Genomic DNA, 24385 nt, shown 5'->3' on the forward strand with positions numbered 1-24385 from the left:
ATGTTCAGTCTGGAAAATTTTAGGCAAACCTGTCCGACAGGTCACCTTAACCAAATGTCATTTAGGCTCGCAGAGATGGAATTGTTTCTAAATTGTATGTGGCTGGTGCAGACTGCTGTGAAGTGTAAGAGATAGATGTATGGACTGTACAGCACCGGACAAAATGTTCTCAGCCAGGTTTTAAAAGCACAATGTGGCTGCGGGGTAGAAACATTGAAAAAAAAAAACAAAAAAAAAACAAGCAAAGACTAGAATGCTGTGTGTAGTTGAAGGAGTGGTTAGACGTTTTGGGAAATGCATGTATTTGCTTTGTCTCCAAGAGTCAAATAAGAGGACTTGATACTGATCCCATGTCTGGTCATCTAATGTAATATTACAACCAGCAGCCAGTTACTTTAGCTTAGCATAAAGAGTGGAAACAGGGCGAAGCCGCTAGCCTGCCTCTGTCCAAACATTAAAAGAAACACAGAAAATCGTTCCATCAGCACCTCCAAAGCTCACGGACTGTCATATTACATCTTGTGTGTTTGATCTGTACAAAAACCAAAGTGTAAAGAGTTTTTCCAGTTTACTTGAGGTTATGTGCAGGATTGTTTCTTGGACGAGACTTTGACTTTGTCACTGTCCATTTATATTTAAAGCTCGGAGAGTGGTGACAGTCTTCCTTTTTAACTCTGGGCGAAAGAATTCTATGGAATTTTTCCAAAATGTCAAAATATTCCTTTAAGAACAGAGACAAACTTATGGTACTTCCACATTAGGTATGATGCCCACCTCTCCCAACTTTCCTCCAACCATCCATCACATCGTATTACTGTTATAATGTTCAAGTCTATTCATGTCATCATCCACGCTTGTATACACACAAAAGACGTGTGCCAAACACAGTCAGTAGAGTTCTTGTAGCAAACTTTACAGTGGAATTTTACTTGTAGGTTCCAATTAATGAAGCCACCACCTGGACGTTCTCCTCTCTTGGTAATCCACATTACAGAAAATCCACTGGACCACTTGATAAAGCTGAACTATTGACTTCAAGTTGCGCACAACAAAAAACTACCTGTACAAAAATGATTATTCATATAGACATTTAGCAAAATAAGAGACAAACATCCATCCATTATCTGTACACTGCTTAGTCCTCACTAGGGTCACGGGGGGGCTGGAGCCTATCCCAGCTGACTTAGGGGAAGGCAGGGGACACCCTGGACAGGTCGTCAATCTTTCACAGAGCTACACTTAAGAGACAGACAACCAAGCACACTCACATTCACACCTACGGACAATTTAGAATCACCAATTAACCTCAACATGTTTTTGGACTTATGGGAAGAAGCCAGAGAACCCGCAAAGAACCCACGCTGCACGGGGAGAACATGCAAACTCCACGCAGAAAGATCCCGGTGCCCCCATCGGGACGTGAACCGGGGACCTTCTTGCTATGAGGCAACAGTGCTAACCAACTGCGCCACCTTGCAGCCCTAAGAGAAAAACAGAGGTTATAAAAAAAAAAAACTGACTAACTGGCCACAACTCCAATAAAGGTGCACCGTAACTGATAAGCAATGATCACAGCTGCAAGTTGCATAAAACATTTTAAATCATGTTTACGTGCAGGAAATCCCATTTTCAACTTACTCTATCACTGTAAAAATGGAATATATATACATCCACATCAACATTCTGCAATTTTTGCTTTTAACTCCTCTTAAATCAGTTTGAAAAATTCTTGTTTTGTCATGAACTTAAATTGTTGCGTTCAAATTGTTCAAACGTCAACCTAAATGCATTTCGGCTCCTATACAACTTCACATTGCTGCTGCTTTTGTTTCATATGCACAGACATAGAAGACACCCAACAAACCTACCTGTCTTCAAACCTTGTCTCTCAGATGCAAGTGTCGACATCTGTTAAAAACCATGACAGACAGTGCAGTTATCCTGACATTATATCCTCAACAGTGGTGCCCCAGCCAGCAGACACAGACTACCTCTTAAGTTTTTATCTCTGAGGATGCAAAGCAAGAAAAAGCACTAACATGGTTCCACTTCTCTTGATAAATCACCAATTCAAGCACATAACCTGCTACTCATTTATGGATTGGAACAAATGCTGTTAGTTGCACTTTAGTTTGGTTTTTGGTTGTCACCATGTCAGAGATGATACAAAAATACTGCTCTCAAAGAAAAGATGCCAGTATCTGGCCTCAAAGAGGAATCTTCTGGTTAGCAATCTGCTTCTTTAAGCCCTGCGCTACAACCCAAGCTGCCCACCTGTTGCTTCTACCTACCCATTGTAATAATTCCGGTTCTAGTCCCAAGTGGCGCACTTTTAACATACTTTTAGTACAGCTAGCTATCTCATCTCTATGCATACTGCACCCAAGTACCACTGACATGAACCTGACTCTGCTTTTTTCCAGACATTTGCACAACATTCCAGTTTGGTGTCATGAAAATGTTTGTGAATAGAACACAAATTAGAAAACGATATAGTAATCCTGAAGTGGTGTGCATATGATACACATTTTGCTCCAAATAAATCAGACACTAGATTCAAAGATTGGACATATAAAGGACTTAAACGGCATAATGCAAGGTAATGAAGGAAGGTACACTGCTTAGTTTTGAAAAGATTAGAGAGAAATATTCATTGGAACCACAGGATTTCTATCGTTACTTACAGATGAGACATTTTGTCAGTGACAAGATTAAATATGTAGCAGAACCAAGCAAACAGCTGTTAGACCTATTTAAAAGGGTATATGGTTCAAACAAAGAAAGAGGGTCTATATAAAGGGCTTATAAACATGAAAACACATTCAACCCTATACATTAAAACAAAATGGGAAATGGAGGGAGGAATACATACAACAGAAGAAGAGTAGATAACAATATGGTCATATCAATGGAAATGTAACAGTTCACAGATTTGGAGGGAGTGTGGCTGGAAAAGCCTGATAAGATATTTTATTACACCTTGCCAAAAATCTCACTATGAAGATAACACCCCAGCTTGCTGGAGAAATTGTGGAAATACAAATGCAAATCATTATTTTGTTTTTTGGGAATGTCAGGTTATTAAAGCTGATTGGAAGGGAATCCATAATGCAATTCACAAAGTTTTTGGAAGTCACCTGCCTTTGGAGATCAAAATTGTATTTTTTGGACTCATGCCTGAGAGATGGCCAAAGAGAGACAAATACTTGTTTAGTATTTTGTTGGTGGAAGGCAAAAAGGCCCTTACGAAAAAATGGCTGTCAAGGGAAAGCCCAACTTTGAACATGATGGACATTTACAGGATGGAGAGAATAACAGCAGATGTGAATTACAAGAGAGCCCTTTTTGTTTCACGTTGGAAGAAGTGGATGGACTACACAATGCCACGTAGGCCGGACTTTGACCCTGCTAATTTTAAATAAAATATTATGTATGTAGCAATAACTGCATCCCACTCCCTTTATGTTGAGGTTCTTTTTCTGTTTTTCCTTTTTATGCTCTTTTTGTCCTAAAAAAAAAAAAAAAGGGACATTCAGGCTGATATTTTGTGACTAATAACTAAAGCAGATGTACATACTACATTTGTCGCTGAATGTCAATAAAAAATAATAATGTAATAAGAAAATGTTTGTGAATAATATATTCTCTCACTTTTGCATGATATTTTAACCCCTTAAAATGACTTGTTCCTTAAGGGTTTTGCTATTTATACGTTCTCCCAGGATTTCAATGTTAAATGTTCACACTTAGCTAACATCCTGGACTCTGGGCTCAAACATACTCGGATACGGTGCGGGAGGAATGAGTGTGAAAGCATCCTTAGTAAGCAGTGTCATTACAGAAGGCACTGTATCCAACAAAATCAATACTAATTTTCCTTTTTTCCTGGAGAACTTTTATCAAAGTCATTTACTCACTTCACAGTTGACTGCCATGCAAACAGCAATGATTGATTTAATGGGAAAACAAAGGCCCTGATCTTATAGAATCACAAACTAACAAGCCAAGCCAAATATTCACAAACACAGACCACTTAGTGCACAGACTGTCAGAAAACCGGCGGAAGCTAAATGGGTCTTTTTCTCTTCTTTTTTCTTTTCATCACTTATATAAAGAAGAGTCATTGCATAATACGTTTTTGTTTTTCTTTTGTTTTTTAAGTTGTCTGAATTCTCTACTAACACTGAAAATGTGGGAAATGCTGCAGACGGCTTTCCTAGTAATTAAGGCAAGTGAACTTCTGTCACTGTCTGGTCTTGGCTCACCTAAAGTCATGACAAGGACAGAAGCTGGCAAGTATCAAAGGGGGAATGTGAGCCATGTTGCAGTGAAATGCGGTGCGCTGACCAGAATATGAGATTTAGCTGCATGTTTGGGATGCTGGGAATGTTGATAGATGTGAACAATTCAGTGCATCGGATTAGTTTACTGCAGATTTACAATAAAACAGAAATGGCACTTGTACAATTAATAGAAATTTTAGTGGAAAGAACCAGATTTATGCCATTCATGTTTGTTGAGACAACAATTCACGCAATTTTAATATTAAAAGATTAAAAAGATGAGTGAATAACTTTTTTTTCTCACGAATCATGTTCGTGTCCTCCAACCCTACAAAAAACACTGCAGTTTGAGTTATGTACAGTAGAGCCGTCACAGTGGGTTTTAAATACACAAATGTCCACTGATTTCCATTGCTTCTTAATCAGATTTTCTTCAGATGACTCGTGAGTGAACTAATCTGTGGGTTCAGACAGTCAAACATGCACTTTTGCTGAGTCACTGTGTGGTCTTCATAAAACTCAATCGCTGCTTTAATTATCACACAGGTGGATTTCATATTAGGATGTGCAACCATTGCTTCGTAGGGGTCAAAATATGAAAGTACAAAGTGCTGAATTGTTCCAGGTGGCAAAATCACTTGTTGCAGTGTCCCACTGGAACTAATAAGGCAGTCCATTTTCACCCTCTAAATCCCCTGCATTGGCTAAAATGACTGATTTACAGCTAAGACATTGACCAAAACTCACATAATTATATATGTATTGTATTTTACTCTTGTACAGCTGTTCCGTGTGAAAAGTTTCCCATCCCGTTCGCTCAGTGAACATAGGCCTGCATGTATGAAGTCTCCCAGGTGAGAGTCCAAAAAATCTGTTTTGGCTCATTAGGAAAATAATCAGATTTGAGGCTTGGAGTCTGTAACAATTCTGATTTAAAGTGTGGTTATCAAGGCACTGGTGTCAGCTAAAATTAGTCTCACTCGTGGTGTCACAAGGGCTCAGATATACAGGGGAGATTTAGAAAGGGAGCGCCAGATGCTTTTACCCCATTTTGTGCGTTCAGTCAGTCATTTTTTTCAATTTGTGATTTCATCTGTACATGCAGCAGCAGTGAATTCAGGGGTGAGTGTAACATTCGTTCCATGTTTCCATCCACACTGTCTCGCTGATTTGAGTTACAGAATAGTGAATCTGTCATAAAGCGGCACTCACACACTCATATGATACAGTGATACAGTTTTTGTCACTGTAAGTGTTTCTCCTGTTTGTTCCATATGTTGGTTTCTAAGACCTCCCTTCTTCATGTGCTTCTGATGTGTGGGATTTAGGAAAAACTCCACAGAAATTTCCGAAAAATGTTATCGAGAAGCTAAATAAACTGGATATCCTCCAAATCGTGTCTTTTTTTAGATTAAATTCTCTCTTATTACATTCTGAAAGTAAGAAAAATCATCTTCAGTGGCACCTGAATGGCATCTAAAAATGTATTTAATTAAAAAAAATAAATGTACACTTCATTCACTGCCACTTTAAAATAAATCAGTGCCAGCTGTTCAGACGTATTCCTGACAGTCATCGTTCAAAGTGTTTATTCTCTAACAGACAAACATGCAACAGTCATCCTCCCTGGAAGGAAATCCTGTTGCTTTGTTGTCACAGAGAATAATTACGAAATAACTGCATGATGTACAGTATGAAGCCATGTTGTGAAAGTAGCCCACCGAGGCATGAGACACACTATGACAAAATCAAACCAGGATTGTGAAAAGTTATGGAAGAGTGATTGTGAGCGAGAGTATTTCTATCCATGGCAAAGGCTTTAGATGTTATGTGAAAACCATTCTGTGTCATGTGTTCACATGGAATACATATTACTTACATATGTAGGATGAAAAAGCACATCGAGGTCTGTCCTGGGGGACCACCAAACAACCTCTAACCTGCAGTCAGGGAATAAGTTAATGTAACTGTAGATTTTCTTAAGAACATGAATATTTCCAAAGGGACATTTCTGTATGTAGAAAACAAAGTCAAATGTGCATTTTACATGACAGTACAGTGATATCAGGACATGTGCAGGAATGAGATCAATGATTCTGAACAAATGCTTCATTTAAATACTTTGTGGGTCTAAGTTGCCTATTAAGCCACAAATAAGCTCATTTCTTCCAGGCAGATTTTAGTTTATATCAAATCTTTCATCGTATAGAGCTTTTAATTACACATTCAACTTATTGATGAATGCAGTCTTTGTGAATTTGCAAGCGAATAGTTGCAGGCTAAGTGTCCTAACAAGTATTCAGTTTCAACTTGGCTCCAGCCTGAACGCTCCGCCTGCTCTCGCGGAGGATATTGACTTTCCCGCAAGTTAAAGTATTTAAATGTAGAGGGAGACAGATGCTGTATGTGGACTGGAGGCAACCACAAGAAATACACGTGGGAGGAAGCTTGACGCTGGAGCTTTACTATCTACGCATCTTATAAAGAGACAGCAGTGGCAAACATTGCTTTAACTTCTTTTTATGAACAAACAGAACCGCGCTGGTACTCGTAAGATTCATTCAACTCCCCCCCCCTATTTAATAACTCTCCTTTTTAGGAAATTCACAGTGCGCAACTGCTGCGTAAAGAACCGTGCGTAAAACTGAAAAAATCTTCACCACTGCTGTCAAAACAAATCAGGGGGGATTTGTTTCTCCTTAAAACCTTTATGGACGAATGACTGAATGACACAAAGAGGATTTGATGGAGGTGGTTCGGTGACAGCGACATTCTCCGGACTTTTGAAAGTTTGGATTAGGACCGCAACGCCTTTAAATCTTCTGAAATTTTCAGTAGAGTGGAGAGCGGATTCTGTCTACCTGCATGGGACCCTGACATTTTTGGATCTCTTAATTGTCACGGGAATCATTTTCTATGTGTAACAAGACTGGGATAAAAACTGATCTGAAATCCCCATCAGGAGGAACTTTATTTCCTTGAGCTTCCAGCACCGAATCAGTGGAGTATTCATGAAGCAATATTTGAACTATTACAAGATGAGGCTGAGAACATCGAGGTTAGGTTATCTGTAAGTAACGAGATGTCAACATAATAAAGCTGTGTGTACCTCATTAAAATTTCAGCAACAGGTTTGATTAAAAAAAAAAAAAATAATAATAATAAATTGCTTTTTTTTTTGGCTGCAGGTTACTTCAGTTCACGGCGCTTTGTTTTTACGCACAGGTAACTCACATTTTCACGTCAATAAAAACCCAGTAATGTTGCATAAAGTTCTATGGGCTAATTAATTTTAGTAAAACTTAACAGGTATTCAGGCACAGAGCTTAGCGGCTTACAGACCACCGTCTCTGAGTCTCCAATAGGCTGCAATAACAATGAAAACATTTTATTATGAGCGCTATAGCAATTGGCAACAATTCAAACATCTTGAAAAGAGGTAAGCTCTGGCCTTAAAGGTAATTGTTAAAACATATGTGGATGGAGAACGGCTGAAAAGAGGAAAACGAAAAAGAAAAAAGAAAAAAGTCAAGAAGGGGTGAAAGATCATTGGTGGTAGTGAAATGTCATCCACGAGGGTCCTTGAAAGCATCTCCAAAATACGCAGACTGCAAATTTAAGAACACAAAGCAGGAATGGTTTATTTTAAATATGATGAATGACATAATGAAGTGCGGTCCATGCAGGGCCTGGGCTCCTTTGACTGACAAGCTTTAGTCTCCTCACAAGTTCACATGATTGTTTTCAGGCATGTAAAATTGTGCAGCATTTAAAATAGAAAAAAAAGAAGAAGTCATATGTCAAATTACTTGACATGTGTTTTCTATTGTCCGGCAGAACTCTGTGCAGTCTCCTCCTAATTTCAAGCACCATGTCACCGAGCAGAGCCGGCTGTCGGATCGGATGAGCCGCAGGCTGACCAGAACCTACCAGCTGTACAGCCGAACCAGCGGGAAACACGTCCAGGTCCTGGCCAACAAGAGGGTCAACGCCAACGGAGACGACGGAGCGGTGCACGGTAGGAAAGCAGCGACCGATGGACAAGAGCAGCAAGGAAGCATGCGTGTTAGAATTGCAAATATGTAATAATCTGCATGTCCATTTAAGCTATTTAAGTAAATTTATAGGAGATGGATGCAAAATATCGTGAGGATTTGCCTTAAAATTGAGTTTAACCTCCCCCATACCATAACATATTTAAAACGCAGTATCATGTGTAATAAGCACGCAGCTGACCGAAGCTCCACATGTGTAAATCCATTCAAGGGAAGCACTTTTTATTGTCTGTGAAATGATGAAGCCCGTGCGTAATGGCCATATCGATCAGTCTAAAAGGCCATCCTTTCAGAAAAAAAAACAGTGAAATGCGAAACATGTTCACATTAAAACACGAAATCTGCTCAAATTCAATAGCGCTGAAAAGCATAGTAAATTATGTAGCCTTTGGCAGCCTATAGGAAAAAGCAGGAGCCAGGAGAAACAGTAGTAGCAGTTGTAAACATCGTTAGTGGCATCAGTGCTGCCATCTTTTATGGCCTCTTGCACATAATTTATTTCTTCACAGTGCTGGTGGTCTAGAAAAGTCCTTGACACCTGTCATGATGGACTTAAAATTTCCCCTTTTACTTCTAGAAAGTGTGTGTGTGTGTGTGTGTGTGTGTGCGTAATTCCTGTCACCAAAAAAAGACTTTGGTCTGTCTAGCCATCTTTCCACCATCATCCATCCCCTTCTCAATGCCTGCTGTCTGCTTCTTGGAGGCAGATGTTATGAGGAATTTTCATTGCTTTACAACTCAATGTATGACTCAATTTATAAGGAGCGGTGAAGTCAGCATCTTCACTTTATACCTTTTCCTCTCCGTGCCTCTCCTGTGTGCACTTTTGTCTTTTAAATTTCTCTGCCTAGACTTAACATTCACACAGAGAGAGGGAGAGAGGAGGGAGTCAGTCATGCATACACTGGCTACATATCCTAAGTGGGTGTCACTCTTGTAACTGGCCCAAATCTGACCGTTGCTCTGTGCTTGTGGCTGTGTCTCTGACCGCAGTATTCTCACTCTCCTTTATTCCTCAGTCTGAGCTGCATCACAGCACAGCATTTACAGACGTTCAGAAACAATCGCGCCGTGCGAAATCACTATCATTTGATGCTATTTTGGAAGGCCTGCATGCTTTGTTAAAGGTGGCTGTCGGATCATAAAAAGGGTTAAGAGGGAATTTATATGTCATCTTTCCCAACTCTGGGCGACTCATTTCAGAACAATTTAATGCCATTTAAAGATGACACCATCCACTTTATTACAGCCTCTGCCATGCATAAAGAACACATTGAGAGGGAAGAAGGGCAGAGCTCATTTGTCTCACGTACTCTAACATCATAATCTGTACGCCTGCACCATTGTCAGAACTGTGTCATCTCATTATTTGTGATTTGTTTTGTCTGTGCAGCTAAACTGGAAGTGGAGACGGACTCTTTTGGAAGTCGTGTTCGTATTAAAGGGGTGAAGACAGGATACTACATATGCATGAACAAGAGGGGGAAGCTGATTGGCAAGGTAATCTGGAATTCATAGTTCTGTGGCCACATAAGGCTACAGCAACATCTTGAAGTTTGTCCGTTTCTTGGAAATGCTATTCTAGATTTGCAGCTTATGGCGACACATTTTTGAGACACATTTGAAGCCAGAACAAATTAGATTTTGAGATTTGTCTGAGCAGCCCTCCTAAGGTTTCAAAGTCGATTTGATTGTCTGGGGGAAAAAAAAGGATGATGTTTTGTGCTTGCTGGAAATCATCCAGAATGTCTCAGCTTCTCCCCACTTTTTTTTTTTTCTCTCTTTCTTCCTATCCCAGCGGAAAGGACGAGGCAAAGACTGCATCTTCACCGAGATTGTTCTGGAAAACAACTACACGGCCCTCCAGAACGCCAAGTACGAGGGCTGGTACATGGCTTTCACACGCAAGGGCCGTCCGAGGAAGGCCTCCAAGACCAAGCAGCACCAGAGGGAGGCCCACTTCATGAAGCGTCTACCCAGGGGGCACTTGCTAAGCGAGAGGAGGCCGTTTGATGTCCTTCCTCTGCCTGTCCCCGCGCACCCTTTCAGCAAGCGGACTAAACATTCCCATCACCAGCACTTGGGGGAACGCTGAGGACTGAAACCGCTGAGGGAGAATTGTGAATGAACTGGCACATAGGAACCACTGCAAGAGAAAACATGTGCTTGAGAGCAAAAATTATCTTTTACAGTCAAGTGCCCATACACTTTATTTGCCTCATTTGTGGACTTATTATGTAATTCTTTGTACTGGATTGTATGTAAACATTGACTATCTAATCTGCTAGTTATTTCCAATTCAGACAGACTGTAGGAAGGAGTTTTTCTTGTTAAATCAGGGGGCATTTAAAGTACTGAAGAGCGCAACAATAATGTCATGAATGAAAACCTTTGTTTAGAAGTTAGCCAGCTCAGCAACAAAGAATGTTTATAAGTGAAATGAGTATAATGAAGCTAGACATGGCAGCTATCTGTGGTTACAGCATCTGAGCCTCAGTTGACATGCTATCTTGCCTTTAGGAGGCCATTTTGGAGAATATGTAACCTGCTTTTTTTTTTTTACATATATGAATATATTTTTACTGTAAAAATGTAAATTACATCAAATGATGGAAATATTTATTGTAGAGTGTATATTAAAACCACTAAAGAATCAGTTCACAAGCTGTTTGGCTTTTTCTCTTGTGTGGTTGTTTTGGGATGGAAAGCTAGCATACAATGTTTGTTGCCCCCCAAAAAAACTGTTGTTTTTTTTTTTTTTCCTCCGTTTTCTTCAAGCCGGAGACCCAGATAACTGAGGGGCAATATCTGTGACAGGCTACCGAATTCAATGTGCTCAGCAAGTGAGACTTGGGCCTGAATGGCCTGAGCTATGCATTAAAAGCGATGAGGTCAGCCCACCATTTTGGCCCAAACAAAGGTTACCACCATGTAGTTGCATTTCTCACGATCGCACACCGTAACCCTCTGATCAAATGGGCCCTTTGTGAAACCTCATATAAAAGGGCATGTTATACAATAGTGGGTTCGAATAATAACACGAGGAGGGGTCAGTTATCAAAAAGAAGCCAGTCACACAGGGAGGGGTGAAGGGGTTTGGAGGGGGCTGAGCAGGGAGGGGGAGGCTGTGCGAAGAGGGGCTTGTAGAAAAAGCATCAGGGTCTGTGTGGCAAAATGTGGCATCGACTGAAAGAGGGGGAATGGCTGGGAAGAGGCATTCGGGAGTGAAAGGGAGGCAGAAAAGAAACCCTCTTCCCAGAAGCAGTTGAGCATGACCATCAGAGGCCAAATGACAGGGGAGGAAGAAGACCCTGAACAGAGGGACTCTGCTGCTCTCACAATGCATGAACTGGATGTCCAATTTGTTAGTTGGTGTTTGGGACTTGAATTTGTTTTGACAGCAGCTCGAGCTCAGAAGACTAAAGTATTATAGAAAGTTACCAAAATTAAAACCTCACAGCAAACACTTATTTAATGCGTCAACTCAACAGTAGAAACTTCTTTTGTATAATTTAAAATCAACAGCAAATTTTCAAATGAAAAACACTATCCAACCAAGTATGTATGAATGTTTTTTTGTCATACCACAGTTTAAATAAAATAAAAATAAAAAAATAAAATCAATCACTCAATCAAGGCCCTCATAAGAATTTACAAAACAACAGGACGGACTGGTTTAAAATGTTTGCTTGTATACTGGTCTTTCCATCTGAAAGAAGACAAAGCACAATAGTGAGAGCTACTTGTGGTTTTGTCCGTGCTTTTTGTCACTTGCTCTCTGGGTTTGGCTAAGTGGCAAAAAATGCAAGGAATCGTGAGGTTGAAACAATCTATATTTAAATGCCACTGTCTCATTTAAGCAGTACTACTCTTTTTTTATCCACTGTCTAAGTATTTCTGACTGGACAGAGTTCTTTTTTTTTTTTAATGAACTTATTAAAAAAAAGTAGACAAATATCAAACTTTAATTATTTCTCTCTTACATACTATACAGTAAATGCACAAGGAATTTCATATGTCAGATGCAAAATATCAACTTTTATAGTCCTTCCTGTTGATCAAAGTCATTTTGAAACAAAACTCTGCAACATCTAGTTCTAACCTCGTATCTACATAGCGTTTTAGCTGGGGACCAGTAAGTCAGAGTGGCCCTCTGTTGTAATGGGAAACGGTAACACTAGTTTCAGTAATGGCTTTCAGGGTGGCCCACTACATGCAAGGAACATGAGGGTATTCATTTAACACAAATGAGATGTCCTCGTAACTGTGACCTTGGAATGAACAGGGATGAAGCATTGTGTGTTTTGAGTGTTTAACAAGGACATCAGTGAAAGGAAGGTGGTAGGTTCTGTGACCCCCATCAAAATTAGTCCATGGTAGGTTTGTTTAAAAGAAGCAAAAACATAAACTGTTGTGGTGCAATTTAAAAATGATTTCACTGTCAAAGGAATAATTTGGGGAAAACATTCTTGGTTCAAAAACAAAGTTAATAAATCTTTTGCAAAAGGCTATGAATATATCTGCCTTAAATATAAATTGATGGACATTGTTCAATAATAATAACTCATGGAAATATGCCCAGATTACTTAAAAGAATCAGAACCATTAGGATAGTGACAAAGCACAGAGAATCTTAATGAAGGGATTTAGTATAGAAAGATAAACGAGAGCTCACATGTGGCTTAAATGCAATGCGGAATTATTTCCTCGCTCACAGTCAGAATTCACTGAGTTTTGCAGTCAACATCCCCTTCGGCGGTCCCCTTTAGTTTCTTCAGCTCCTTCAGTAGCTCCTGCTCATGGGTTAAGACCTCTTTGGGCTTCTTGTACTAAACAAGTGAGAAGAAAAACATGTTATGTTTGCATTGGCCACTTTTTTCACTGCAGTCATGTTAAAGGAATGTAAAAAACAAACAAACAAAAGTACAAGTAAAAGAGCAATTATTGTTGGCATTAAAAATAACTGAAGGCATGAAAAATGGAGCACAAACTTGACAAAAGAAAAATCCCCCCCCCATGATTTGCACAAACCATATCAACAAACAAAGTTAAACTGGCTACATGTATTTTTTGAAAATGAGGGTGATAGTTTGTGGGAGATTCTCTTTGAATCTGTGGTATATAGAGATTTTTTTTCCAGATACTTTTGCAATTATTTATATTGAACAGATAATGATCTTTAGGTTTTTGCATTCAACATTTTAGCTACAACATGTATTTAACAATCAACCTCTAATTTGTACATTGTTGAACTTGAATGATTAAGCTACATAACATTAGAGATGTAGATTCATTTATTTTTCATTGTTGTGCAAAACTTACGTTGACAATTAAAGTGTTGTTGGCATGAGTGAAGCTGAGTGCAGAGCTGTCCAATGGCAGCTGACTTCGATCGAGATCAGGAACACTGAACTTCTTATAATACCTGAGAAGACATGAGGAAGATGATGTGAATCTATCATGTAGCTGTACCATGCAGGCAAATGTATTGTAAACAGTGCCATCTATAGGGCAGACACAAGGATTGCATGCAACTAGTGTGCAGGAATGAATAGTTGGTCGGGGGAAAACCCGTGTTCTCCTGCATATTCACTTTTTGTTTGAGGTTTTTATGATGATGCATCTTTCAGACGGCTCCACTAAAACACTGAAGACATCTTTGGGGTAGGAAAGGTTGCGGATTCTCCACTGAAAGCTGGTCTTTGTGTCTTTGCGCATGAACACAGGCTGTTGAAACACAAACAATCACAACAATTTTACAAACCCAATGATTCAAATGTACTGCTCAGATCAAAATTATGGAATTAAAAAAAAAACAAAAACCCTACGTTAGAGCAGTTCTCCTTGATTACATCAGATTCCAAAGATGCAACAGGGCTTAAAAGTGGCTCCCCAACCTCTACCTGCCACTGGCCCGGTGCTCCAAGGGTGCTTTTATGGCGCCACTTTCGTACTGAAACATACCAAATGTTATACAAGACACATACTCATCCTGTGTATTGAAATTTATAATAACGTTCTAAATCTTTGCACCAGAATTGCTTACCAATGAGCTCATCTGTTTTCAAGTCATACTCTTCTGCCATTTCTTTTCCATCTGTAAAGAGGTAGTGGATTTTCCTTTTTCCTGCAGGAAGAATTTGGGATTTTTTAAAACATATTTTTTGTTTTTATGTCAAAAAACAAGACTGGAATGTGTTTCTAGTTTTGCACAAACAACTCAACTATATAAACGACTAACCTAGCAATAAATGTGATCAGGATAAAAGCATGTAAAACTTGCCTTCTGCATGTATTGTGATTTTATCAAATGCAATAATAATTTTCATAAAAAAGATCTGTCATTTTAACACAGTAACTTTGTTTAGGGGATTTTTTGAACTTATGGATTGTGGCATTTGGATTGCCACATAATACAAATGTAATTCTTTGATAAACCATTCACGAAAAAATGAAATATAATATTGTAGCTTCTTAGGCTTAATATTTAGTATGGTCATGTAAAGTTGTGTTTAAGCTCATGTTCCGTTAATTTCACATTTTTACTGGAAAGCACATTGGCTCAACAGCTGTTGCTTGAAACGTGTCATTTACATAACAGTGATTTGGTTGGACTTGACTAAAAGCATCTTTTTGTTGTTGTTGTTAAAGTGGCAAGCATGGAAAGCCTCATTCATTAGAGAGATGCGACAGTTTATGCAATTAAAATAAAATGCTTAACTAGTTTGTTACACTTAGAGAGCAGTAAGTTACACAGTACATTATCATTGAGGGTTTAACATCTCAAATATTGTCCTATTTGGCGACTAGTTGTTAACATAATTGAAAAACGTCGTTTACTAGATCAATTTTAGTGTCTATTTTTGCAAGGCTAGCGTGTGTGACACAGTACAAGACCAGTTGTGCCTTCTGCTTGTTGCCTAGTAACATTTGTTAGCTGCAAAGCTAGCTAGCAAGCTGAGTTGATGAAGTTAACTACGTAACGTCAGCAAAACGAAACTAATTCTGACGAGTTTGCGAAGCCATTCTTTCAGTTATAAACCGGTTTTCTTCGTTGCACTTACCGTCGTGCATCAACGCCGTTTTCTTGCATGACTTTAGGATATCAGTCCAGCTCTGAACAGCCATGTTTCTAAAAATGCTAGGCCACTTCCGGGCTCGATTTGTAGTTGCAGCAACCGTGGTCAGACAACAAAATAAAAAGCTCAGTTTTTATAGAGACCGTTAGATTTTATCACTGGAAATGTTGCTAAAATTTAAATGTGATGTGTAAATTTCGGAAATAATTTAGGTTCATTTTAAGAAAAAAATAAACCAACAGCTTAACCCGGAAGTGAAACAATTGAATTGAACGCCCCCCCCATGACAGTTCCTGTACGTATGGTACCTTCCAAACAGGGGTAAGAGCCAAAATATTAAGCGTTCGGGAGTTTTCGACTTCAAATGTGAAATCATATTGGGGAAAGTTGAGTTAGTTAAAGCATGGTCAGTATATTTCGTGAAAATTGTATATCAAACGGTGTATTAACCGACTGTTTGCTGTTCCTAACGTTAGCTTAAGCTACAGGTAGCTAGCTCAGACTGTATTTTGATAACACAGATTGATTTGTCAGCGTTCCGAAGCAGAATTAACTGCTATGCCACGTAGCTGTATAACTAAACAAGCCGAGACAATTTCCTCTTTTCCCCTATGCCTATAGTCAGATATAATACTATATATCAGCATTATAAAGTACACACCAACATCGAGAGAGGTTGTTGCAAAGCAGTTTGGTTGTTGTTGTGTCGTATTGTACTGCACTGTTTTGTCATAGCGGTTAGTTAAATGTAAATTATTCCAGTTATGACAGATCAGACAGATCGCAGAGGTGTAAGGACACAAAGTACATAAGTACTGCAGTTTTTGACTTGAGTATTTCGACTGTACGCTAATTGACTGCTCCTATATTGTTACAAGGGAGTTGCTCCACTGTTGCAAATATAAAGACAATTCAAATTAAATTTTTCATATTTAAATTACTCAGTTAAATTCACATCATAAATCACGCTGTGGGGTATCAACTTCAATATTTTTTTTGCTGGGAAGCACCTTGGTGCAGACAGTCATTGAAAGTGCCATATAAATAAAAATGACTTGATTTGACTTCATTGTACCATGACCACATTTTAGACAGAAATATTGCACTTCATTTATGTGAAAGCTACAGTTGGAAGTTTCCTTTCAGGTTAATACCACACCTTTAACATACATGATTATATTCAGAATTATAATGCACTACAGATTAAAATATCTTGTAGTGTTTTAAGTGCTTAGTAATTTGCTTTCTTGACAACTTCAGCCTTAAAATGCAACTTACACAATTGTACATTGTAATCATAACCCATTCTGATACTACTTTGTATAGTAAATACTTTTGTGTCTGATAATGAAATACATTTTGGTGATAGTACTTTCACTGAAGTATGTTATTGGATGCAGGATCTTTTTAATGTAGTATTGCTACACTAGGGGCTGCAGGGTGGCGCAGTTGGTAGCACTGTTGCCTCGAAGGTTGCCGGTTCGCGTCCCGGTGGGGGCACCGGAATCTTTCTGCGTGGAGTTTGCATGTTCTCCCCGTGCAGCGTGGGTTCTCTCCGGGTTCTCCGGCTTCCTCCCACACAGTCCAAAAACATGTTGAGGTTAATTGGTGATTCTAAATTGTCCGTAGGTGTGAATGTGAGTGTGCTTGGTTGTCTGTCTCTAAGTGTAGCCCTGTAATAGACTGGCGACCTGTCCAGGGTGTCCCCTGCCTTCGCCCTAAGTCGGCTGGGATAGACTCCAGCCCCCCGCGACCCCAGTGAGGATTAGGCGGTGTATAGATAATGGATGGATGGATAGATAATGGATGGATTGCTACACTAACATTACCAAATCTAAATACTTTAGTAAGTCACCACTGTTAAAATTAAAGTGTTAAGTTTTAAATTACTGCCGAATTCAAAATATTAAAAATAGACGTCACACTAGCACACAAAACTTTGGTTTATCAGATTTTGTTAGTTTTTCTTTTTTTTTTCTTCTTGATTTTTTTTCCTTTGAGATATCAAAGACTACTTGCAACATTTGGAGTGTAGAATATGTTAAAAGATCAATATCTCAAACTCACTGGAAACATTTCCACCGTATACAATATATACCTACTTTTGTCAGTTGTAGGAAGTGAATGTGCAACATAGTAAGCACTATTATGTTTATCGCAGTCTTACACTCCGCCGTTATTCAGAAGTAATAATTTTCTTTCTTGCCACAGGCCACTGGCTCCCCCCTTCAACAGACAAGATGGAGCCTCGTCACGGGATCATGAAAGCTTTCCCCAAAGTTAAAAGGGCCAAAGTGCTACCGGCAAAGGATGCACCTCCACTGAAGAAGAAACCAGACGAGTGTGATATCACAGGTTATTATTGTATTTGAATGTGTGTGTGTGTGTGTGTGTGTGTGTGTGTGTGTGTGTGTGTGTGTGCATTAAAGAGGAATGAATGGAATAAATGAAAGCTGAAGTAGCAATATATAATGTGTGAGAGCAATGGATAGAGAAAAAACACTGCTTGCACAAAAGCATATGCCAGATAATGCAACATATTCACTTACTCTAATTTCTTTTGCTCTAGGAAACACTTTTAATGGAGTCACAGTTTACCTTCTGCCTGCTGGAATAGGAAATGCCAGATGCCAGATCTTCCAGAGACAAATTCAGCAGAATGGTGGACAGACAGAGAGTTCCTTTTCTCCCAGTGTCACTCACGTTGTCGTGGATGACAACATGGACAGTGGCAGGGCTCTGCGCCTGCTGAAAGTGGATTGTATGCCCCCTGGAGTCCAACTGGTGAAATGCACTTGGTTGAGCTTGTGTATCAGTGAGAAGGAACTGATGGATGAATCCAGCTACAGTCTACTTTCACCCAAGAGGTTTATGATTTGATAGTACTTTCTTTTTTTTTTTACAATGTTAATGTCTGAAAACTGTTGTTACCTGTATTTCTTCCATATGGTGCGTCCAGTTCACTACATATATAGACTTATTCTTGTCAAGACGCTACACACTATTAATGCAGAAAAAGCATTAGTGAAAGTGTATCAACTTGCCAGTTTTTCATCACATTTACCCCTGACATTGAAGTGTTTACAAAAGTGTTTTGACAGCAACAACTTGGTAGAAAATAACTTAATAAGTTATCAATCTGATGGCATCTTCAAATGTTCTCTCCACTCAGGGACTCTGAAACACAGCATGAAAACACTGACGAGGAGCTGGCAAATGTCAGACCTGTGGCGGAAACTACTGTGGAGCCAGTGAGTGATCAAACCAAGCTAGGCTTTCTCTTCATGTCTAAAAAAAAAAAAAAAACAGCTGTGTTTTTGAATTTTACAGCCTTTCAATCTGTATTCATTTGATACAGTTGGAGACTAAAACTAGACCGTGCAGACAAAAAAAAACAGTCTATGTGTGCTGAATTGTCTTTAAAATTTTACGTTACACCTTAGACACAAACAGCCCCAGACAGCAAAGAGGAAGGACAAGGAGAAGAAGACGGCGTCTCTCAGAATGACCTGGAGGCTCTCATTACTGGCCAACACCCCAAAGAGGAGACTCCTGGCCCCAGTGTCAACCCTGATCCAGACATTGCTGCTCAGAAGCCGATCTCAGGGAAGTGGGTCTGTGCTCAGTCCTCTCAGTCCAAAAGTAATAACTTCAACAAGCACATCACTGACAAACTTGAAGTGCTGGCCAAAGCCTACACACATCAGGGGGACAAGTGGAGGGCACTGGGCTACTCCAAGGCAGTCAATGCACTGAAGAGCTACCACAAGCCTGTTACATCATATCAGGTAACCTAATGCAGATGTTTTAAATACAATGTCAGTAGTGCTGACAATGTTATGTAAACTTATGTATCTTCTGTCATAGTATGAGGACTATCTTGCTTTTCTTATCGTTTATTTTTTAATTTCAGGAAGCTTGTCAGATCCAAGGAATAGGAAAACGCATGGCTGACAAAATTGATGAGATTATGGAGAGCGGTCACTTGAGGAAACTCGATCACATCGGGGAGGCTGTGCCAGTGTTGGAGCTGTTCAACAATATCTGGGGTGCAGGAGCTAAAACTGCACAAATGTGGTACCAGCAGGTGAAAATACACAAACAGATACAAAATATAATATCTGAAAGTTGAAGGACAATGCAGTGCATAAAAGGCTGGTAGTTTAATATTTTGGTTTATTGAACAAAATAGTGCCTTTACGGTTTCACGGTATCTGCACTTTGTCAAGAGTTAATCATTTCTCCTGAGAGTAGTCATTTCTCCTAACACAGTGACAAGATATCTACTTGTACTAAAAGTTGTGACAAATAATAGAATTGCACTCAAGACTGAAACTCTGGACTAGAGTCTCACTGATAAATCAGTCAGGCTTATATTGTGCCATTAATCTCACTTTTGCTATTGTGGTATCAGTGTATATGTCAAGTGATTGCAGTGCAGAAATACGAAAGATGTTTGAGGTCATTTAAAAATTGTGTCACTATTGCACCCCAACCGGTCGAGGGCAGATGCCAGCCCAGTCTGAGTCTGGTTCTGTCACAGTTTTCTTCATGTTAAAGGGAAGTTTACCCTCTGCACTGCTGCCAAGTGCTTGCTCATAGGGGAATTGTTTTCTTTTTCTCTATAATACTGTAAGTTCTTAACCTTAGTATGAAACGTTCCCTGATATGACTGATGTTAGGATTTGGTGCTATATAAATTATATTAAATTGCACAGAAAAGTAGTGCTAACTAAATTTTAAAAAATTAAAAGTGTTTATATTAAGTGATAAAATCTACAACTTTCTGCAACAACATTAAATCCACTGGCAGGTGAAGTCAACAACATCATCTTTTTACAATGTTTTTGCTGCAAAAACTTAGGTCCTTGCATGTTGTAACTTTGTATCGACCACCTGCGCATTGTTGCAGACCAAACCACGATAAAGAGCCTAAGGCATTTGCCCGACCTCTAAACTACCCAGATCCCAGTCTGACTGACCATCTGTAAGATGTGCTGGGACTAGCCTGATCTACTGAGGCCAGGCTGGCTCCACTGCCAATGTCCTGGTGTCAGACACCACAGGACACCTTCAGGGTTCTTGTGTCCACGGCCGAATGGGTCACAGCTGTTTTGGCAAAACAAGGGGGATCTAAACAATATTAGGCAGACCTCAAAAATACATTATCAGTCATTTTATAAGATGATCCATCTTATAATTTTAATTAGGAGATTTCTTATTGGAGACTTTATTATTCTGTAAAATAAATGCAGCACCCTTTAAGGAAGTGTAGCAGCTCTATCAAATATGTTAGTTACGGGTTATGAAATAAACAATAATAGTTAAGCTGTTGCTAGTATTATTTTGTTCCAGTTAATTTAATAGCGAAAGCATATGTCTGATATGTTAGATATATTGTTTGAAGAGCTTCCTCAAAACTGTCATTTGTCCATCAGGGATTTCGCACTTTGGAGGACGTCCGCACCAAAGCCCACCTGAGCAACGCTCAGAAAATAGGACTCAAGCACTACAATGACTTTCTCGACCGAATGCCCAGGGATGAAGCGGCAGCGATAGAGAAAGTGGTAATGCATCCTCACTAGTCACAACACAACTTGTATCATTCTGTGATGATGGCTGTAATATCTGTGCTTCCATCTCAGTACATTCAGTCAAGTTTACATGGAAGTGAGATACCTTTGTAAGAGATTCCCCTGCAAAACCCTCAGAAATTTGGAAACGAAAGGCCTGAAGGAGGGAAAAGTTTGTGTCAGCTTTCCTTCACTGCTTGATAATGGGAAATCCAGATTGTATTCTCACAAAGTAGAGCATCCCAAAGGGAAAAGTAAATCCTGAAACTTGCTGCATCTTAAGTTAGCCAGATACCTGTTCGCTCCAGAGCGTTAAGGACAGCGCTAGTTGTTGTCATATTGTATTACTTGGATTTTGTTTTTCCTCCAAAGCTGCCAGATAGAGTGCACATGAGATAGATGACTAAAGCATGTGTGCTCCCTCAGGCTTGTCAAAATAATATGTGATGCTTTAGCAAGGCTACCTCCCAGTATTTGGCTGGGAACAGGTAAAAGCTTAGTTGTTTGCCAGTTGGGGCCACAGTAAAAAGAAGAGAACGTACAAAATAGGAAGCGTGCCTTTCTGTGACTGAAAAGCCCAATATTAGAAGAAAAAAAAAAGCATGTTTTGGCAGTAAAGAGGATTGTGTAAAAGTTGTGGCAGCTGTTGCTCTGGTAGTAGAGCAGTTGTCCTCCAATCGCAAAGTTGGCAGATCGATCTCTCGCCCCACATTCAAAGTGTCCTTGAGCAAGACACTGAATCCGAAGTTGCTCCCAGTGGCAGGCCTTGCATGGCAGCTCTGTCGCCATTGGTGTATGAATGTGTGTGAATGGGTGAATGAGAAAACATTGTAAAGTGCTTTGAGTACCACTAAGGTAAAAAAACAATTAAATGAAAATAAATAGCAACTAAATGACTGACCTAACCTATTTGACTAAAATTAGTAAAAGCTGAGTTGTTTGCCAGTTGGAGGCACAAAAACAAGGGGACATACAAAACAAAAACTCTGCTTTTCTGTTATATAAGACCCAAATATTAAAAAAGACGTGTTTTTGTGGTGAAAGGGATTTTGTAAAAGTTGTAAAAGTTGTGCTGCAATCCATTAGTGGCCTTCATTAAGAATAGTATTTATTAATAATAACAATAATAATAATAATAATAATTGATCAGATTTATATAGCGCTTTTCTAGATACTCAAAGACACTTTACACTGTCAATTATTCATTCACACACATTCATTGTGTGGTGGTAGCTACGATTGTAGCCACAGCTGCCCTGGGGCAGACTGACAGAGGCGTGGCTGCCATTCTGCGCCTACGGCCCTCCGACCACCACCTCAAACAATCCATTCACACGCATTCACACCAGGCAAGGTGGGTGAAGTGTCTTGCCTAAGGACACAACGATCATGAAACAGGTTAGAGGGCGGAATCGAACCGCCGACCTTCCGATCATTGACCGACTCGCTCTACCACCTGAGCCACAGCCGCCCCATTAGCAATGAAAATGACAATGCACTCATTTTTGTGTCTTTATTTCTGTGCAGGTGAGGGATGCTGCACAAGCCATAGACTCAGCTCTGGTGGCAATGGCATGTGGCTCCTACCGCCGAGGAAAGGCAACATGTGGAGACGTTGATGTACTCATATCGCACCCTGACGGAAAGTCCCACAAAGGCGTTTTCAGTAAAATCTTGCAGAGCCTCCATGACAGCGGTAAGCTCCGTCTCTTTCATGTGGATTTCTTTGAGAAAAACTGGAAAAATAAGCAACTGTTTGTTTGTCAGGATTTCTGACAGATGACCTGGTGAGCCACGAGGACAACGGAGAGCAGAAGAAATACATGGGCGTGTGCCGTTTGCCAGGACTTGGTCAGCGCCACCGCAGGCTGGACATCATCGTTGTGCCCTACAACGAGTTTGCCTGTGCTCTCATGTATTTCACCGGGTCGGCACACTTCAACCGCTCAATGAGAGCCTTTGCGAAGACTAAAAGAATGAGCTTATCAGAGCACTCGCTCAACAAAGATGTGGTACGTCAAGGTAGCATAAAGGTGCATGGTGGGACTCCACTCCCCACTTCGGCAGAGAAGGATGTTTTTAATCTTTTAGGGATACCATTTAGACTGCCTCATGAAAGGGACTGGTAGTGATTGGCCCATTACAGTGCCTTGTCTGTTTGATTTTATAGAAAGTAATCATGATGCTGACGAATTGTGAAACTGCTATTATACTTTACAAACTACTTTTAAGGATGTTTTGTTCCTCCACAGATCATGTAAGAGCCCTGTTTGACTTGAATGCTAATTTTAGCTTTTGCACACTAAAGGACAAGGGTCACTCAGACTCCAAAACAACTTACCTATCCCTAATTTGATCTGTCCCTTGAGACGGTTTTACGTGACATGTGAGCAGATTTTGCAACTTTACCGCCGCTGTAACCCCGATATATTACAACTAATTGAATTTTGTTGTTTTGCTGTTTTAAAAAAAGTGGCATTTTCTGTTTTTGGATTGAACTATTGCGATTTGATTTGCAATATAATTTTATAATGTCAAGCTTCAGTTCAGTTGGTTTCAAACATGTGGATTATCACCACATGAAACGCTTTCAAAGACACGACTGTCACACAGGGAGGACTGCGTGTCATGACACTTTAAACCCGATGTCACATCAGACATGCAGCATAATGTATGAGGCGTGGCTATTAAATATAGAGACCACGGCATGCATGACTAAACCATGTAGTATATTTTGATCTGTCGGCATGCATAAACAACTCTTAATGTTTCAGTCGGCTCAAATTAAATAAAACTGAAATACAGCTTTAGTCTCATAATTTATGAGCCACACCTTGCATGTTCTAAATTGCAGCTCTTGTGATTTGCTAATTGACTTGTTTCAAATTTAAACTTGGACAGAAACTCTTGTAGAAGGCAGTTTGATTAGGTCAGATAACTGGGAGCCTTTTTAAGAGACTTAAATGTAAATAGCGAGATCAGCATCTGTTATGAAAGAATGGCAGCAAAAGTTTCAGAGGCAGATATTGCAAACGCTTAGCAGGTGGATTTCAAACTTTCTGAGACACCACTTCAAGTAAGTGAAGTGTCCCTTTAAAAACATGTTAATGTCAGCGGATGATGGATGCTTTAAGTATATTTTATTAAAGATGACCAATAATAAAATGTAATAAAAGCCAAACGACACTGTCTGCATTTATTTTTTTATTTTCGATTGAGAGAGTTTTTAAGTTTAGTTAGAACTGATTGATCTTTACAAGATCTGGTCTGAGTTGAGACAGAAGGTCCCAGTTACATAAACTAGCAATTGCACAAGGGACACACTGGATGTGAGTTTTACTGGTCTCGGGTACCATGTAGAACATCTTTACCTCTACTTTTAACAGTTTTTGCAG

The 24385-nt window shown here is 39.6% G+C and overlaps 3 protein-coding genes across 4 annotated transcripts; 2 read left to right on the top strand and 1 right to left on the bottom strand.

Moving 5' to 3' along the window:
* Positions 1-5119: 5119 nt before the first annotated feature.
* fgf8b (fibroblast growth factor 8b) lies at positions 5120-10999 on the top strand. Its single transcript, XM_008288933.1, has 4 exons — positions 5120-5137; positions 8121-8301; positions 9732-9838; positions 10137-10999. The coding sequence occupies exons 1-4, from the start codon at positions 5120-5122 to the stop codon at positions 10431-10433; spliced, it is 603 nt and encodes a 200-aa protein (XP_008287155.1). The 3' UTR covers positions 10434-10999.
* A 1253-nt stretch (positions 11000-12252) lies between these two features.
* Positions 12253-15507, bottom strand: dpcd (deleted in primary ciliary dyskinesia homolog (mouse)). Its single transcript, XM_008288925.1, has 6 exons — positions 15403-15507; positions 14385-14465; positions 14167-14291; positions 13932-14065; positions 13661-13763; positions 12253-13167 (listed from the first exon to the last, which is right to left on the bottom strand). The coding sequence occupies exons 1-6, from the start codon at positions 15464-15466 to the stop codon at positions 13063-13065; spliced, it is 612 nt and encodes a 203-aa protein (XP_008287147.1). The 5' UTR covers positions 15467-15507; the 3' UTR covers positions 12253-13062.
* Positions 15508-15685: 178 nt separating this feature from the next.
* On the top strand, positions 15686-24171 carry poll (polymerase (DNA directed), lambda). 2 transcript variants are annotated; one of them, XM_008288926.1, is made up of 9 exons: positions 15686-15738; positions 17629-17772; positions 17987-18284; positions 18590-18668; positions 18861-19205; positions 19331-19504; positions 20856-20984; positions 22518-22686; positions 22758-24171. In XM_008288926.1, the coding sequence occupies exons 2-9, from the start codon at positions 17658-17660 to the stop codon at positions 23117-23119; spliced, it is 1671 nt and encodes a 556-aa protein (XP_008287148.1). In that variant the 5' UTR covers positions 15686-15738; positions 17629-17657; the 3' UTR covers positions 23120-24171. The 2 variants fall into 2 exon arrangements, with proteins under 2 accessions (XP_008287148.1, XP_008287149.1); XM_008288927.1 differs by lacking the exon at positions 15686-15738 and adding an exon at positions 15757-15823.
* The last annotated feature ends 214 nt before the right edge of the window (positions 24172-24385 follow it).

The sequence above is a fragment of the Stegastes partitus genome, unplaced genomic scaffold (genome assembly GCF_000690725.1).
Source record: "Stegastes partitus isolate 25-593 unplaced genomic scaffold, Stegastes_partitus-1.0.2 Scaffold581, whole genome shotgun sequence".
NCBI lineage: Eukaryota > Metazoa > Chordata > Actinopteri > Pomacentridae > Stegastes > Stegastes partitus.